General features: G+C 43.7%; 1 protein-coding gene across 1 annotated transcript in view; it reads right to left on the bottom strand.

Annotated features, from left to right (window-relative positions):
• MFSD10 (major facilitator superfamily domain containing 10) overlaps nt 1-18,287 on the bottom strand; it is a 77,167-nt gene extending 58,880 nt beyond the window's left edge. Inside the window, exons 1-5 of the mRNA XM_029592067.1 lie at nt 18,007-18,287; nt 11,637-11,733; nt 10,101-10,204; nt 7,836-7,994; nt 4,682-4,870 (exon numbers count right to left, since the gene is read on the bottom strand). Of these exons, the coding sequence (XP_029447927.1) occupies nt 4,682-4,870; nt 7,836-7,994; nt 10,101-10,204; nt 11,637-11,733; nt 18,007-18,180 (723 nt within the window). The 5' untranslated portion in view covers nt 18,181-18,287. The remainder of the gene's footprint in view (nt 1-4,681; nt 4,871-7,835; nt 7,995-10,100; nt 10,205-11,636; nt 11,734-18,006) is intronic.
• Between the last annotated feature and the right edge of the window lie 306 nt (nt 18,288-18,593).

The raw sequence follows: 18,593 nt of genomic DNA, 5'->3' as shown, positions 1-18,593 counted from the left end.
CCAGGGGCAAGTGGTTTCTTTTCCAAATCTACAAGACAAATGTTTTATAGACTTTTCCTCCAGGAACCCCCTTTGACACCCAGCCAAGCTTGATGCTTTCATCACGTCCTCCAGCAACCAATTCCACATCTTAACTATGCAATGAGTGAAAATACTCTCTCTGAGTGGTTTTCAATCAGCTACTTATTAGCTTCACAGTTCCCCCTAGTCTTAGTACTGTTTGAAAGGCTAAATAACCATCCCTTATTTACCTTTTGTGGCAGAATAGGGATATTCGTGCTCGTTGAAATTTCTTATTTTGCACCAAGACCTTTGTGTATCCTTCCTTTCCCTTGCAACCCTTGAACTCACTCCTGCTGTGCTCTGCAGTTTCTGGTTAATTTGCCAGAACCCCAAAGTAAGACTCGGAATGCAGATTTCCCCAGGCTGCATTCTGAAGGGTGTTAATTACTACCTAAGATTTGCTTTAAAGCTATTTTCTGTAATATTGGCAGCCACAGAGAAGACAGCTTTAAAACCTGGGCGTGCAAATCTACTCGGGTATTTTATAATCTACATGTATAACGATGTATCCGTGCAGGTTATAAAATACGCACACATATACTTGGGAACAGGCATACATTTAAAAAAAAAATGTATAAATACATTCTACTTATCCAGACAAGAAGCAATAGTTATCCAGATAATTTCCAATTTATCTGGCTAAATATAGTCAAACAGCATATACATGTAGGGACATCATTAATCTAATCATCCAGATTTTGCTTTTTATTATTTCACATATAGCCACACTGAATGTATAGAAATACACCATTTACATAAGTTTCCAAAATACTGTTTCATTATCAATTAACACCTATGGATATATCAGAAGGTATGGAGAAACATTTACATCATCAAATTCCCTATATAAACATATCAAAAGGACAAAAAGCAACCTTTATGATATAATCCGCTCACATTCACCTCACCACTCACACATACATCATACATATCTAAAAACCTTCATCTAAAATCACAATACACAACCACTTCCCACGAGCGTCGGCGTCAGGCGCCTTAACCCGGCGTTCGGTTCATCCCGCAGCGCCAGGGAATGTGAGTGGATTATATCATGATAATGGTTGCTTATATGTCCTTTTCTTATATCTCAAAAGGACATATAAGCAACCATTATCATGATATAATCCACTCACATTCCCTGGCGCTGCGGGATGAACCGAACGCCGGGTTGAGTGCTACTGGATGATTAATGATGTCCCTACATGTATATGCTGTGTGTTATTTCTAGTAGGGGGATGTGATATACTCTGTGTTATGACACTACTTAGCCGGATAAGTCTAAAAACACTACTTGTTCGGCTATCGACTTGGCCAGATAAGAAACATTTTAAGCCATCTAAGTAGTGCTTTTCAGACTTATCCAGTTAAATAATCAGAGCATATTACTGTTAAAAAAAGTTATTTTGTAAAGCAAGGTGTATGTACTTAGTTAATCTGTTACACTCTATCATGTCATTATAAGGCTTGCCTTAGACATCATGTTGTATGTAAACTGACCTGATATGTCAAATCGAATGTCGGTATAGAAAAATAAATAAATAAGACAACGTTTAATTCAGAAAAGCCCAACTCAGCAGGATAAGTCAGAATTTAGCCAGATAAATCTGCACAACCGGCATACCGGAATATTTTTACTTATAATTTTAAAGTTATACGCGAGTAAACATAACATGAATAAATTAGATGCATTTGTTCCCCTCCCCTACCTCCAATAAGTCAGCCTCTGCATGTGTTAAGTGGGGGAGATTTTCTAACATGCGTTCGAGCAATGGAATTACCAGTTTTGCCAATTAGTCTACCGGTTTGCCCAGGCCATCTGCAGGTCACCGAGTCCCTCCTAACTCTTCAGCCTGAGGTCCCCCTCATTCAGTCAGTATTTCACTTTTAAGATGTTTACGATCACTTACTCCAGATATACAGCAGGTGTCACATTTACATGCAGAAGTTGCTTACAAAATAGCAAGTTACTCGTGGATATGTAGGCACTGTCCCCGGCCCACACATACGCAGATTTACTCATGGACTTTTACCTACGTGTGTATTTTGAGGTTTTTAAAATAGCAGTTACGGGAGTATATGCTCTTTGCACACGCATGTGCTCATTTTTCCCCCCACACGCAACTCTTTGAAACTTTGCCTTCAAAGTTTTGAAAATCTTGTGTCATCCCACCCATCCTTGGACAGAGGGCAGTTAAGATCTCTTTCCCATACCAGTGTGCGTTTTGGTTTACCAGTCAGAGGTGGATTAAGAATAACGATGCTGAGAAATCAGACTTCTCGTTATCTTCTGCCTGCCACATGATGCCACCAAATGATTTTGCAGAAAGACGGCTTTCCTTGCTGCGGCTCAGTAGGAAACGAGCTCACAGCTGGAGCAAACTCCCGGCAACTGCTGCTCACCTAAGCAGCCAAGTTCAAATAGCCAATACTCCCAGTCTGGAAGGTTCCTTCAAGGTAGCAAATGACCCGAGCATGCGCCCCATAAATGTGATCCCAGGCAAAAATGTTTACTTGACAAAAAGTTGTTGATCAAACCCAATGTACATCTAATATTTTGGGCTTAGAAAGACTTTTTGCTGGCTTTCTTCATGTCTTTGCTTGACCATTCTGGAGCCTCTTCTGGTTTGATGATAAACGTAAACAAATCTGAAGCTTTGGATCCTCTCAGGGCTCTGCTAGATTCTTGGGAAGGGTGTATTCCCTCTTACTTGAGCTACAGATTATACTACAGTAGCTAGGCTTGAAGGTCCTGAGAAATGTACGTATATTATACTCCTTGAATATCCCAGAACTCGTAAAAAGCTGAGATCTTTATTGGCCTGGCACAATCATCCCTTATTCCTTTTCAGTAGGGTTCAGTTTAGAAAGATGGCTAACCTCCCAAACAAGGTTCTACGTTTTGCAAATGCTCCAATAGTTGCTTTTAAATCAGAAATTGTAGAGATCCGTTCCACGGTTCATTTGGAGAGGATGAAAGCCATAGCTATCATACAAACAAAAAGCCTATTTTTGAAGCTGCAATAACTAATGCCAAAACTGATGCTGAATGCGCATTAAAAATACATCATATGACAACGGCAGCACTAGCAGAAAATAAATCAGGTGCCATGTGCGCTGAATCAATGAACTGCATCGTATGCACATGCATGCATAGCATTTCATTAATATGCAAATGGAGTAGAGGGGAGCCTCCCATCAGCAGTGCAAGTTAGGATAAGAGTGCAGGTGAACAGGAGCGACTGGGTACTCATGTACAAGCCCCCCTTCCCCCAATCCCTTTCTAAATGTAGGGCTAGTGTTCCAGGGGGTCCATGGGTGGCTCAACCCCTTCCCCGGACCTTGCATTATTGAACATGCTGCTGCTGGGCCCTTCCACCCCATCTCTCCCCATCCCCCTCCCTGTCTCAAGTGGGGATATCTGGTACTGTCCATAAAAGATTGTTTTGGGTTTCTTTTAACCAACAGAACTCAGCAAGTACTGCTGGTCTCAATGGAGACCCACAGGGCTCTGCTATTTCAGCTATGCTTTTTAAACATCTGCCTTGCACCAATCTGCAAGATCTGCGCCTGTCTGGGCATGAATTATAAAATATATGCAGATCGATTTTTTTGTCCTAAAATCAACATCCTGATCAAACTTTTAACCAGGTTTCTCTATGCCTTCAATCTGCCAATAGTTGGTTGCAACATAATAAAATGTTATTGAATATCATGAAAACTGATTATTATGCTCAGTAAATTTCCTTCCTATGATGCCCCCTCTACTTTTACTTTTGGACAGATCATTCCGGTCAAGCATCAAGCTCATTAAAACGGTTGTAAAGTCTTCCTTTTACAAACCAACAGGGTCATTCAGCAAAATGCGTTAAGTCAAAATGCCCCAACGCCCACAAGAATGCCATAATGCATGCAATGGTATTTAACTTAGCGACGGTATAGAAAAGATTTTAAATAAATAAACAAAAATAAATAAATGCGTATGCAAATTTTGAAAAATTCAAAGGGGAGGAGTTTGGGCAGGGTTTAGGAAAATGAGGGGTGTTTGCACGTTTTAACACCGGAAATAACTACACCTTTTTTCCTGGCATTAAGCTAGGCGATATGCCCGAAACAGGATGCGCAACATTTATTGCGAATCCCATTTCGGAGAGGGGAGAGAGCCTCTGAGATGGCACACATATTAGTCATCTATTTATACCACTGTAGGAGGGCCAGCTAGTAACTAGAAGAGAGGTTTTGGTGGTGGTCTAGGGTTTTGGGGCCAGTTTTACATGCACAGTCAGACATACGAACAGCACAATACACCTCAGTGAGGATTTGATGTGGTTTGGAATAAGGAAAGATACACAAAGATGAGATTTGTACAACATACTCTCGCCCTAGCTTGATGCACTCTCTGCCTGGGTGCTATCAAGCTAGGGCGAGAGTGCATTGTGCAAATCTGTTAATCAGTTCTGCACGATCCCATCTTCTGTATCAGAATAGACGCTCCTGTGTTATTCTGCACATATCCGATCAATAATGTCCCTTTTTCTTTACTGTACCAAGACAACATTCACAGTTCTTGCACAGGAAACAAGAACTGTTTCCTGCTAACACAAAGCTGAGTGAGCTTTACCCGTTTTTCTTTGGGGAGTGTCTCCGGAAGAAGAAAGAAGATGAAGATCAAATCAAGGACTGCGAAGAGGAGAGCGAGCAGAGCTGGGCGCACATAGAAGATCTCTTCGCTGGCTGTGTCCCTGGCAAAGTAAGCACCCATCAAAGGGCCCAGGGTGAACCCCAGAGAAAAAGCAACGCCAATCATTGCCTGTGAAAACCAAAAAATTGTTGTGACAGAAAAAAGCCTTATGACATTTCTATGGCACCACAAATGCACACTGCACTGCACAAGATAATTCACAGGTCGATACAGTACAGTGCGTTCCGACGGAGTGCACTGTTAGCCTGCTCTTGGACGCGCATTTTCCCTTACCCCTTATTCAGTAAGGGGAGGAAACCGCGCGTCCAACCCGCGGCACCTAATAGCGCCCTCAACATGCAAATGCATGTTGATGGCCCTATTAGGTATGCGCGCGGGATACAGTAAGTAAAATGTGCAGCCAAGCCGCACATTTTACTTTCAGAAATTAGCGCCGACCCAAAAGGAAGGCGCTAATTTCTTCAGGCACTGGGAAAGTGCACAGAAAAGCAGTAAAAACTGCTTTTCTGTGCACCCTCCGACTTAATATCATGGCGATATTAAGTCGGAGGTCCCAAAGTGTAAAAAAAGTTTAAAAAAAAAAATTGGAATTCGGCCACCAGCTGTCGGGCCAAAAACCGGATGCTCAATTTTGCCGGCGTCCGGTTTCTGAGCCCGTGGCTGTCAGCGGGCTCGAGAACCGACGCCAGCATAATTGAGCGTCTGCTGTCGAACCTGCTGATAGCCACCGCTCCGGGCTAAAAGGAGGCACTAGGGACGCGCTAGTGTCCCTAGCGCCTCCTTTTGCCCGATTCTACCGCACCACCTCATTTGCATACTGAATCGCGCGCACCGGCAAGTGGCCGGTGCGCGCACCGGGAGAGCGGGCGTTCGTCCGTTCTCCCGCGTTTTTACTGAATTGGCCTGTCAGTTAGCAAGGTGCCTGCTTCAAACAGCTTACATTTCACACTTGAGGACAGTGTGGCTCAAGGTCACAAGTGCACCACTCAAAACAATGAACATTAGGCCTGAAACATGAATCCTTTGAACAAAATAAAAGGAAGCAATCTTTACGACAAGAAGTTATAGTTTAATTATGTTAGTGATGCAACATCATTCCAGCAAATGCTAATGGCAAACGAAAAAAAAAAATACACACACACAAAGAACAGAGCCAAACGATCACTTTTTTCTTTTTCATACAATGTTACAGGAGGCAGTTCTACTGGCTGCACTGCACTTTCCTACTTCGAGGAGTTACAGTTATTTCAGGTCCACTTTGTCGGAGTGGGCGAGCTGCATACGGCAACTCTCACTCGAGCACAAACCAAACTCTGCAAGCAAAGCCGTGGCAGAGGAAACCGGCAAACATCACATGGCCTAATCAAGGCGGACGTTGTGTCTTGCTGCCGCGACGCTCAACGGCCCAGCAGCAGATGCCAGGAAAAGGCTGCATGGAGCCCCCAGGCACGAGGCGACGCACGCGGGAAAGCTGGCGGAGCCATTCACAAACCAGACTCCCTCGGCAGAAGGCAAGCCACAGCCTCCCACAGAGTGGGTCGGGTGCACCAGTAGGACGTCTGATAATCGTTTTTTTCAGGACACCCTCTACCCCCTCCCGGGACTGAGTTACTCGCAAAGCCCTGGGCAAAGTATCAAAAGCAAGCAAATACAGAGCATCGGTAATGACAACACAGGAAGAGGGTGGGGGGTAGCAGGAAGAAGGACGCAGGATAGCAAGAGAAGGGAGCCTCCAAAACTAAAATACAGGTGCACAAAATGGAAAAAAACAATCACCTTTATTAGCCAAGGCTTACGACTGTCCCTTCTCTAGCAGTCCTATCGCAGAGGACTGCAGGTCACTGTAGCCAGCAAGAACGGTGAAACAGGCACATTTGCAGACAACCAGATAGTACATTACTGCTTTCCCTAAGTTACAGGGAGAACCTTCCTAAGTATCAGCAAAACGTCCCATCAATACCTTCTTTTACACACTCTCAATGACAGAAGGACTTTAACGCGTCATGTTACGTCTTCTCAACCCAACCTTCATGGGTTCAGTTTCGCATTCTTAGCCTGCAGTTTGCAATGCATGCCTTCGAAGCGTAAGGGAGAGCTGCTAGAGTCAACCTCACAGAAGCTGAAGTGCAATTAGCAAGCCTGGCCAGGACAGAAAGAAATGGAGGCGGCCACAACACTAAGCCATAAATTTCTCAAAAAAAAAAAAAAAAAGTTATCCAATCGCAGACTGCTCAAAAGCTAGCAGGCCTTTCCCAGCTGCCTCGCCCATCTCTGGCACATTTGTTTACTCGGCAGAGTAAGTAAATGTCAGTCAGTTGTTACAGTGTGGGCAATGCTACGCTGCAGCAGTGTATGCTGCTTATAATCACAGGCTCTCCACTCTTTTTCACTTCATTAAAGGTCAGAAACATTAAGAATGGGGCTTTCCCATTTCCCTGCACTTGTCCCCCCCATGTCTTCTAATCTTCAGCTGGGACCACCCCTCCATGGGAGCCAATTCTCCTGCTGCTCTTTGACTGGAAAGTTAAGGGGTAGCAAGGCCTGGGCCACCACATTTTATTAGATGTGCGGGGGAGGGGGAGGGGGGAGAGCTGTTTCAGAACATAATTAATGGAGCAAAGCAGTCTACAGCAACTAGTAAAATTACACTTAGCCAAAACGAGAAAGAAATTACTTGAAAACATTCTCCCAAATTGCATTTTTCAAGTTCTCATTAGGGGTCACATGTCGAGACAACAGGTGACCTCCACAAACACTGCTGGTTAGGAAAGTGAGATTCCTTACCTTTAATATTCGTTCCTCAAGGAATCACACACACACACAGGTCACGTGACCTCCGCCACATGCTCAGGGAGCAGGGACATCACACGACTTACGTGAAACCATGCAAAACACAACAACTTGGAGAACTGCTGTTTAAAGAGACTGAGCCACTTGTAGATTACTGAGCTCTCCAGGGGCACAGGTGACATGTAGAAAAGAAACCTCTGTCCAAAATACATCTGAGGAAACTATCATTAAAAAAAAAAAAAAAAAACAACTCCACACAGATCTTGAGAGAAGCTTAACTCACCATGCCCCTACCACGAGCTTCTGGAGTGCGCAAGTCAGCAATTATAGCAGTGGATAAGCTGACGTTCCCTTTGCTTATTCCACCTATTGCCCGGGACAAGAGGAAAATCCCAAAACTCCTGGAGATGGCCCACAGGGCATATGAAGTTATCAGCCCCACCTGGGAAAGACCAAGAGAGAGAGAGACTTATGGGTCTGCGGGACATTCACTCTCATTCTGGCAGGCTTTCACAGCACAAGACCAGTACTGGAAGAGCACAGCCACCAACACAATGCAAAACATCCTGAATTATCAAACGTTACAAAAAAAAAAAAAAAAAACAACCCAAAAACCTGGCGATTTCAGAAATACATACTGGAATAAAAATTCATTCATCCAGTGACGTTCGAGGACTACTAGCCCACTAAATGAAACCACATCTAGTTTGAAGAAGAGAAGTGACACTGGGCTTCATTGTCCGTTTTCAGTGTGTTAAAAATCCTCAGGGTATGGGGGCCAGTGCAATGGCTCCCTAGGAGTGATGCACAGAGGAACTGAGTTTGATCATCGGGCCTGGCTTCTCTTCCCAGGGGCAGCCAAGGCTAGGAACTGTCCAGAAGCAACAGTCATAACCCCTAAGAGGATGAGAAAGTCTCAGCCATCACTCAACAGTGACACCCGCTGGCGGAACTCAGAGCACAGGCTCTGAAGGTACAGCAGGAAGCCTCTGACTAAGGGCTGTCACTCGAGCAGCTGGGCCAGGTGGAGAGGATGGCTTTCCATAAAACAGGGAAAAAACCCCAGGTAGTTGCTTAATTAAGGCTCATATGAAATACAAAAACCCACACCCACTTATTCATTTTTTTTCTTCTTTTTTTATCTTCTTTAATTCTACATATTGTATCTCTAAACCAGAGTAAAAATTCACAAATATTCTATATAGACAAAAATCCTTTTTCAAAAGACATTTTTTGTGAGGGAAAGTGGTTGTTTCATAATCGTCAAAGAGTACCATCCAGGTTACCCTCGCTCTTGCTTTTAACCACAAACAAACCACCTTATATTCGTTTATTAATTATTTTCTCAAAAAAATATTTTTTTACAATTCATTGTGAATTTTTGTCTAAAAAATGGGATGGTCCTGCTCTCTTCGAAATCTGGCCATGTCGGGTTAAAATGCTACCATGGACTGTTTTCTCAGCGGCTCATTTAACAGCAGGGATTGAGCCAAGTATTTTGCGACCTTGTTGAGAACAAATATCACTGCTCTGAGCCAAGTACTCTGCGATGTGTCAAGAACAATGAATATAACAAATGGGAAGTGATTAATATTTAATGAAAACTTTTACCTTCTAAAACATTTAAGTGGTGAACTGTTCCCATTTTTTAGACAAAAATTCACAATGAATTCTAAAAAAAATTTTTTTGAGAAAATAATTAATAAATAAATATAAGGTGGTCGGTGGTTTGTTTGTGGTTAAAAGCAAGAACGAGGGTAGCCTGGATGGTACTCTTTGACGTTTATGAAACCACCACTTTCCATCACAAAAAATGTTTTTTTGAAAAAGGATTTTTGTCTATATAGAATATTTGTGAATTTTTACTCTGGTTTAGAGATACATAATGTTGAATTAAAGAACATAAAGAAAGAAAGAAGAAAAGAAAAAATGCATAAGTGGGTGTGGGTTTTTGTATTTCATTACGGTGATTTTTACCTACATTGGTGGATCTTTGGTTTGGGGTAATTAAGGCTCAGGACACCACAGCCCCAACAGAAGCAGATTCCACTTAAGCTGGAAGCCCAAAAAGAGGAAGAAGAAACTGCCAGATTAGGAAAAAAGAAAATAAAAAAAAAATCTGGGAGGATCCTGGTGTTAAGACGGGCTCAACCGCTTATCCCAAAGCCGCTCGATAACCACCTCCAGAGAACGTGCCACAAGCCTAAGTAAACGTGTCGGCTGTTACAAAACATGAAGCTCACTGAAGAACATAAGGAATGAACAAAAACTGTTTTAAGATTCAGTCTGATCTGATTTAGTGAAACTGGTCATGCTACTTTGAAATAAGTAGGAGAACTGAGGAATAGATACGTTCTGGGACTTTTAATTTAATTCAAGTCCTTGATTTTAGCTTAAACAAAACTTGCAGTTGACCAAGCGAGCTCGGCACATAAAAATACCTTTCCTGATGCGCTTTACACCTCTTAATTCACAGAATGAAGCACAGGATGTCTATCATTGGCTAAACTACTTGAATTTCATTTGACTGGAAACGGATGGTACCTACCACAGTCATCATCATAACTCGCCTTCTTCCAAAGTAATCAGAGACGGCACCGGTGAGCGGAGAGGAGAAAAACTGCAGGATGGAAAAGATGGAGCCAATCAGACCTGGAAAAGATGGATCGTTACACTCCAGGCCACGCAGACACATGATCAAAGACAACATACCCTACCGCTCGGCACGCCCCGACAGCAGATAAACTTTCCTGCTCGCTCGCTGCAAGTGGCCTCCAAGGGAAGAAGGCTCACTTAGGATTCAATTCTGCAAAGTTTGTAAATGATGGGGAAAAAAAAAGCTATTTGGTCCAGCTTGGGGCATATTTGTCTCCATCCCTTGGAGATTTACTCCTGTGCTGTTGCTGAATTTCACAGGATAGAGATTTTCAAACAAAATGAAGCAGGATTAGAAAAAGAAGGAATGTAATGTGTTTAAGGGACAGGGCATGCTTGGCTGAAATTCCCTCGCTGGCAATAGACTGCCAGAGAGCTACCAAGTAGCCCACGGCTGTGCGTCTTGGCTGGGTCAGAAGTACCAAAGGGTTTTTCCTATTTTATTTCTAGATGAAAGATGCCTACTACATCTGTCCCTTTACCCAAAGCAAAACAAAAAAAAGGCAAAGGAAAATGTGAAATTTGTTTCTACAAAAGTATAATTGCACTATTCAAAGGTCAAGAAGCCAATGCGTTTTCTACAACTGAGCCAAAGATATGAGCAAAAGGCAAATCAAGTTACTCACATAAACTATTTTGTGAAATAAACTACACCAACGCTGGCAGTTTCTCACTTTTTGAAAGCTGGAAGGCAAACATCCTGCAGTGCCACTGGCCAGAAAGCCATTGGTCACAGGGCTATTGTTAGCCCTCTGTGCCCTGATTGGCTCTTCGGACAGAACTAGCCCTGAAGTTGCTAGAATTCTCATGTCTCGGCTGGGAGTACAGAGAGAGCAGATCTCTGGGCAGAGGCCCTGCTCTAACTCTGGTGGACAGCATATTTTCATAAGCTCCCCCACGCATTGATGAGTACAGTGCAAAAAAAAAATGTTTGGCTAACTTTTGCTTTTTAATCCTTCTTGTTCTACCCATTACTGCTTGCAATTTGAATATTTTTCCATTTACTGTTCCCTCTTTTTGATAATAAACTCATTAGTTTGTTAGCTCTGCCTGTCCTGATTAATGATCCCAGTATTCTCTACATTTGGTCTGTGGGAGCATTTCTAGGAACTGTGTGACCCCTGGATCGTGTGGTGTCTGTGTCCCTAGAAACCTTACAGGGCTGACTTGTGGGTGGGAATTTGTACAAGGACACGTGGGACCCAGCCAGCATAGGGCTGCATGGGCAGCTGGGCCTGAGCAGCGCTCGGCAGGACCCTCCGAGTGGCCATGGGGTTAACCCTGAAAGGGTGCTAGTGGCGGCGCCGAGACATTACGAGACAACGCGTTTATCTCCTTTAAAAATGCACTTCATGAAAAAAAGAAACATTATGAACACATACAGTTTATATAATGTGTTTTTTAATGTAACAACAGGCTTCATTCATACCTCCAAACAATACACTGTTGTACTTTCTCTCCTGAGGTACCCCAACCGCCGCTGCAAACCAGTTCACCGTGTGTTGCAATGACTGAAACAAGCCATCCTGTGAAGAAGCACAAAATTGCACCATAAGAGGAACTCGACTACAAAATCCCTGCAAATACCATAGAATAGTCTAAACCGTCAAATGTAATAAGTGTGGCCTGGCCAAACATTCAAAAGCCTAAGGGTTATATTAAACACATTCTCCAGCAACAGCTTTTATTTATTTTATTTTTTTTGGAAAGTTGGACATGAAAAGCTATTATACTTTAAAAAGCTCTTAATAAACAAATTGCATAATTTAGTGTAACTATTTAGCTCAAGGGATCCTGAAAAAAACTATACATTTTAAATTTACATTCTGCCTTTCGACACTTTAAAGCAGATTAGTGACCCAGAGCTTTGTGCCCTTCCATGGACTTAGATTAAAAAAGAAAAAAAAAAAAGCCAAAAGAAATAACATTCCTCCTCCCAAGCCACAATTTTATTGAATATAAACTGCAAACATTTTATTACAAAGATTAACCCAGTGGGTATCTACTACTACTTTCCAGAAAGGGTGCAGATATTATGATTAAAGGAAGCACAGCTCATAACCACCAGGCAGGAGGGATTTTCTGCTGAATTTCAAGGTTTCTTTGGGGGGGGGGGGGGGGGGGGGGGGGAGTTCTTGGTTGAACCATACCACTAAAATGTTCACAAAAAGAAGAAATGTATCTACTAATGTTAAGGAAAAAAAAGATGAGCAGTTCCCATCCGAGGTCCCTATCACACATAGACGCTTTGCTCGTGCTATTTCAAGATGTCATAAAAGTATCTCTTTTTGTAATGTACAAGGCTGGCTTCAGGGCAAATGGCACCTCGGGCGAAAAGTATGCATGGCACCCCACACACTCACACTGCCTCTCTCCCTCCAGGCTCTCTCTCTCCTCCCCTCTCTCCCTTCTTCCAGGCATTTGGAAACCCCCTCCCCCTCTCCTCTTCAGCCAACTCTGGCCCTGCTCCTCCTGACCTGGATGCAGAGCTGCTTTATTTTATTTATTTATTTATTTACATTCTTTTAATATACCGATGCTCAAGACCAGGTCTTATCGTACCGGTTTACAATAAACTAGGGGGTAAACCAGTTAACAATGAAAGCAAAAGTTACATTATAACAGGGAATGTGGAACTGGGCTGGTGGAAAAAAGAAAAAAGGAAAGGTTAAACAATTTCTAACTGGAGAGCAAAGCATATAAGCATAGAGTAAGTGCTTACATGGTAAGAGTTATATACAATTTATACAGTGTATACAATTAGGCAAGTTATATGAAAGTGCAGTTAGCTGAAAAACAGTTCTGCTTTAACCACTTCTGTGGCTTTGGACAGACCTCTGTAGCCGGATCCCCTTTAACTGGTTCCAGATTGACCCCGCAGACCCATCTCACGCCACCCACTAGGACCCCAGCCAAATTGCCAAGTGCCCACTCCAATCCCTGGCTATTCTCAAAGAGGTAGATCTTTAAACAATACGCGATCGCGTACTTTTGTTGGCGCACCAGGCGCAAACAAAGTACGCTGGATTTTATAAGATACGTGCATAGCCGTGTGTATCTTATAAAATCCTGGATCGGCGCGCGCAAGGCTACCGATTTTGGGCAGCCTGCGCGCGCCGAGCCGCGCAGCCTGCCTCCATTCCCCTCCGAGGCCGCTCCGAAATCGGAGCGGCCTCGGAGGGAACTTTCTTTTCGCCTGCCCTCCCCTTCCCCTGCCTAACCCCCCCATACCTTTATTTCGTGATTTATGCCTGCTAGAAGCAGACGTAAATCTACGCGCGCCGTCATCCGACCCGGGGGCTGGTCCGGAGACCTCGATCACGCCCCCGGGCCGGCGCCACGCCTCTGCCCCCAAAACGCCTCGTCATTAGGCCCCGCCCCCGACATGCCCCTTTTCAAAAACCCCGGGACTTACGCGAGTCCCGGGGCTCTGCGCGCGCCGGCGGCCTATGCAAAATAGGCACGCCGGTGCGGGAGGGCCCTGCTCGCGTAAATCCGGCCGGATTTACGCGAGCAGGGGGTTTAAAATCCACCCCAAAGTCCCTTCTCTCTCCATTCATCTCCAAGTCCCAGCTCTCCCTCCCAATTTCTGAATCCCCACACGCCCCCCAAACCCCACAATCCAAATGCTGTTCTTTCCCACCAATCCATTCTACATTAACATTTATTAAAAATTTGTGACTCGCCGAACACTTAGAAGGTCTAGGCGATGAACATGTGAACATTCATAATCTAAAATATACAAACTAAATAATACATTCATATAAAATCATACAAATAAAATCATGAAATCTAATAAAATACATAAGAAATTAAATATGAAATTAAATATAAAAAGACAAGTAAAAATTTAAAAAAAGAAATAATGACAACAAAACAAACCCTCAGTATCTACTCTCTTCCCTCCCCCACTCCCACCAAGAGCTTCAAGCAAGCCTCTTCCTCTGCTCCTTACATGTTTAAAAAAAAACAAAAAAAAAAACCCTCAAACAAATATCCACTTTCATGTGGCGATTTCTTTTCAAGAATTTATCTCACTTGGAACCGGGTGTCAATATTCAAATGGTTTATCCAGCAGAAGACCCATTTTACCCTGTTACCCAGGCAAACGTTACCCACATAAAAAATGAAATAAATAAATCAAACAGTGGCACGGCAAGCATGGTTTCACTGGCCTGTGCCCAGACAAAGTTACCCGAATAAGTGTCCAGTTAACTTTACCTGGATATTCTGCTCGAAGCCGCGCTGGCTGAATATCGGGTCTAACGTTACCCAGACACAGCGAGCTGATAGTGAATATTGACCTCTATGAAACTGTAGAAACAGCATTCCATGGGTTATCCCCACTCTTGCTGCTCAAGCGCATGTACGACAGCAAGGTATAATGTGCTCCACAGTATCTGCAGGGTCTGACTCACAGTTTGGAAGATACCACCCTGTGTTCGGTGCCCTTGCCATAGCTTCCAGCACAGTTGCTTCAGCACCTCTTCTCTTCGTTCCACACCCGTGCAGTCTGCACAGCCCCTCAGCAAACCGCTCGGCCACAGGCAGAGGTGACATACCCAGGTTAAAAGGTGCATTCTCTCCCGAGTCCACCTTAAAGGTGCAGCAGCACACATGCTGGAGGTCATTTCAGTGCCTTTAAAGAGATGAACACTCTGCAGCTAGCATTTCCCCCCAGAGTTGTCTCTGCTGTCCCAGGTCCATATTCAGCTAGCACTGTCGCTGCCTGGCATACTGGCTAATTAGCCCAACAGGCAATGCCAGTGGTGCCCAGGGTGCTCCGGGCAACTGCCCAGCTCACCCTACCCAAAGGCTGGCCCCTGAATGCACTGCTTAAGCCTCACACTTCTATGACACAAGGCAAAACAGGTTATCTGACTGCACCTCTCTCACTACCATGCACGGCTGTTCGGCAGAATATGAACTTTCATTTTATTAAGATTAATGGGGGTGGGTTTTTTTTTTTGTTGGTCTAGTAAAAAGGATATCTGAGAATTTTGAGACCAGGCAACTCTCTTCTCTGAAAAGTTCATGTACTGCATCATCCAATAAAGAAAGCAGTATAGTATACAAGACTTCTGCCAGCCAGAACTCCCAACTTGTGCACAGACCATAATGAATCTAACACTGGCTAAATGGAAATATTCAGATAGACAATCAAATATTGAGATGCGCCACAAAAATACATGAAAAACGAAGACATTTTTATTTCAAAAACGTTTTACAAAAACAGGTCATATACAGAAAATAAGTGGCATCTCTCAGTATCTGATTGTTAACCACACTGATGCCAATAAATTCAATGTTACAGCACCATGGTGGTTTCAATATTCAGGCAGAGCCATAGCGTGCCTATAGTCTCGGCCATAGGCGCCGCTATCCGAAGGGCGCCATAGTGCTGCAAATGATCCCTTGTTGTTGCCGCTGGGAGAAATGCACCCAACTAGAAGGAGAAGTGCAGCAGTCCTGCCAGAAGTGACTGATGGGATCTAATTAAGAGAAGGAGCGCCGCAGCCCCTTTGGGATCGTGGGGGGGGGGGGGGGGGGTCTCGGCCCTGTCGGAATCACCAGTGAGGCCTTAGCAGGAGGAGAAGTGGGGTGACCTGGGCCCCCGCAGCCTCAAGGATGAGCGAATTGGTCGCAGGGGCTGAAGGAGGCTGTTGCTTCTGTGGTTTTACTAATGATGAAATGTATATTTCTTGATTTTGTTGTTTTATGAGTAATAGTAATGTATATTTTTTTTCCATCATTGAACTGCGCACAGAATTTGGCTTGTTGCAGTTTCCAATTCAGTCTGCGTGTTTCTATTATATTTTACGGTCTCTCTATTCTGTTTTTGAGAGTCTGTGTGACTGAGGTGGCATATTCCGCTAGCATATAGTTTCTGTGTAAAGATCTATAATAGCTTGGCTTGTTCTGTTTTCCTAATAGGGGGTATATTGGTGGTTTAGAGCCTGTTGTAATGTTTGCAGTGTTGACTTTTCATAGGTAGGGTTGTTGCTGTTCGAGTACTGGCAGACAGGGCTGTTCTGATAAAAAAAAGTTTATTGAATTGTGTTTTCTCATGGATTTCTGAAGACCAAGCTCATGACCGTAGCACATTACAGCAGGCCTAATACCAAATAGCAGTGGTTTCCAAACCTGTTCTGGAGGACCTCCAACCAGACAGGTTTTCAAGATAGCCATAATGAATATGTACAAGATAAAGTTTGCATGTATTGCCCCCCATGACATGCAAATTTGATCTCATGCATATTCATTGTGGGTATTCTGAAAACCAGACTAGCTGGGGGTCCCTCAGGACAGGTTTAGTAACCTCTGCTATATGGGTTCCAAGTGTCTGTTTTGCAAGGTTTTCTGGTTAGAAGCACAGCATTGCATGTAAAAATACCACTTACAATATATATATATATATATATATATATATATATATATATATATATATATAATAGAATTCAAAAACTAAGGCAACCTATGGTATATTATATGTGCTAACCGTATAACAAACATACAAAAAACACCCAACACAAAAATGTTTGGGAAGGAAAAGCACTATTGCTTCCTATTGGATTACTTCAAAAAAGTACACTATTCAATTAAAAATCATTTATGTTTTATTGAGAATATGACATCATATAAATTTAATTCCTTACATAAAATCTACCTACATCTAATACAAATGTTTTGGACCGCTCAATTTAGTTCACACTATAAATATCCACCATTGTACAATCTTGAGTTCACCCTCAAACCTATACTGCCTCTTACCTCGCTCTGTCCCTCATTCACCCAAGCAACACCATAAAGTAGATCTTTTACTTCAATATGGTTATTGGTCTCCTTTCATTGGAACACCTCTAGATTTTTAAACATCTATGTTTGGAATAATTTGTTATTGCTTGATAATATTATGAGACCAAGACAAAAGGCTTGGTCTCAAATAATTCTCGCCAACATTCGCTCCGTTGGTGCTCAGATCTTCTTAACAGGTGTCCTACTTATGCATCATAAGAGACATAAGAGAATGAAGACCTATTACAATGAGTTTCTAGGTCTTCTTCCTAGGACAGCCTTACTCCTTCCTCCCTTTCACCTTTAGAAGCTATTTCAGGAGTGAGGTACCAAACTTTTTTGTCCGTATGGTTTCAAATAACATGGACACCAATGTGGATAAAGGCGTTATACAGTCTTCCATCAAGTACAACACTGTATCTACAGAAACAATGCAGAAGATATTACACAAACCCACTCCTCCAAGTCACTACATGACAAACAATGAAGAAGCAGAAAGCCACACAGGCCTGTAGGACCTTGCCCCAGGAGGCTTATTGCTAATAACAATCACCGCCATCTGCTTCTCATGCGTGGACTTGGATTCATTATTTTTTTTTTGTATCAGATAAAGATAAGATGATGACTGACACATACTCTGAAAGTCACATCTAATGAGGATTTTTTTAAATTTATGCATTAAACTCGCTTTATGTCATGCCTGCCTTACCTGTACTTCACAAATTTTTTTCTATCATACATTTCACCCGATAGATGTATATATACATATATTTATTAGATTCTATCTATATCTATTATCTGTGTGACACTTTGAGTTACTCGTGCTTCTCCCACTTACACAGATCTGATCCTCCGTGAGGGCGTTTCCCATTGTGAAGTCGGATCGGGGTACGGGCACCCGATAAGTTAAAAATCAACCCCCCCTTCCACTTTCTTTCCCTCCCTTGCTTGCTTCCCAGGCAGCGGACAGGCGCAGCCGGAGCCAGTTTCAGGACTGTACTCACCCCGCTCTCGCCGTAGTGCTGCACGATAGCGGGTAGCAGCGGTAAGATGAGGGTGAAGCCCAGCAGATCTATAAACAGCGCCACGAAAACGGCTGCGATCACCGGCCCGGAGCCCTCATCTTTCGGCTCCGATTTGCCCTCCTCCGGCCGGGCCCGGACCCAGCTCTCCCGCATGGCGGCCACAACCGTACGCGACCCGCAGCTACCAGCCAGAGCCAGACACGGATACCGGCGCGTGCACCGTCCCTAACCCACCCTCACTCCCCGCCAAACAATAACCAAACGCGAGGTCGGGCGCGGGTTGGTTCTCGGGGAGCTCCGCCCCCGCGCACTTCCGCGTTCCGGCAGCCGGCTGGGAGAGGCGCTGTGACGTCAACGTGCCCGCCGCCAGCTAAAGTGAACGGGAGGATCTCCGGTTAACGCAGAGCGCGGCCGGCGGGAGAGTCCGCGCTGAAACGATGCAGGCTGCCAGGGATGCAAAACTGCGTCAGAAGAAGGGACCCGTGTAATCTGAAAAGCTAAAGCACAGGAACATTTTTGGATAATTCTTAGATTAGTCCACTAAAAAATATATTGCGGCCATGTGT

This window comes from Rhinatrema bivittatum, chromosome 1, assembly GCF_901001135.1.
Source record: "Rhinatrema bivittatum chromosome 1, aRhiBiv1.1, whole genome shotgun sequence".
Lineage (NCBI taxonomy): Eukaryota > Metazoa > Chordata > Amphibia > Gymnophiona > Rhinatrematidae > Rhinatrema > Rhinatrema bivittatum.
Note: the sequence above shows the minus strand (reverse complement) of the source record. Positions and strands in the feature narration are given on the sequence as shown.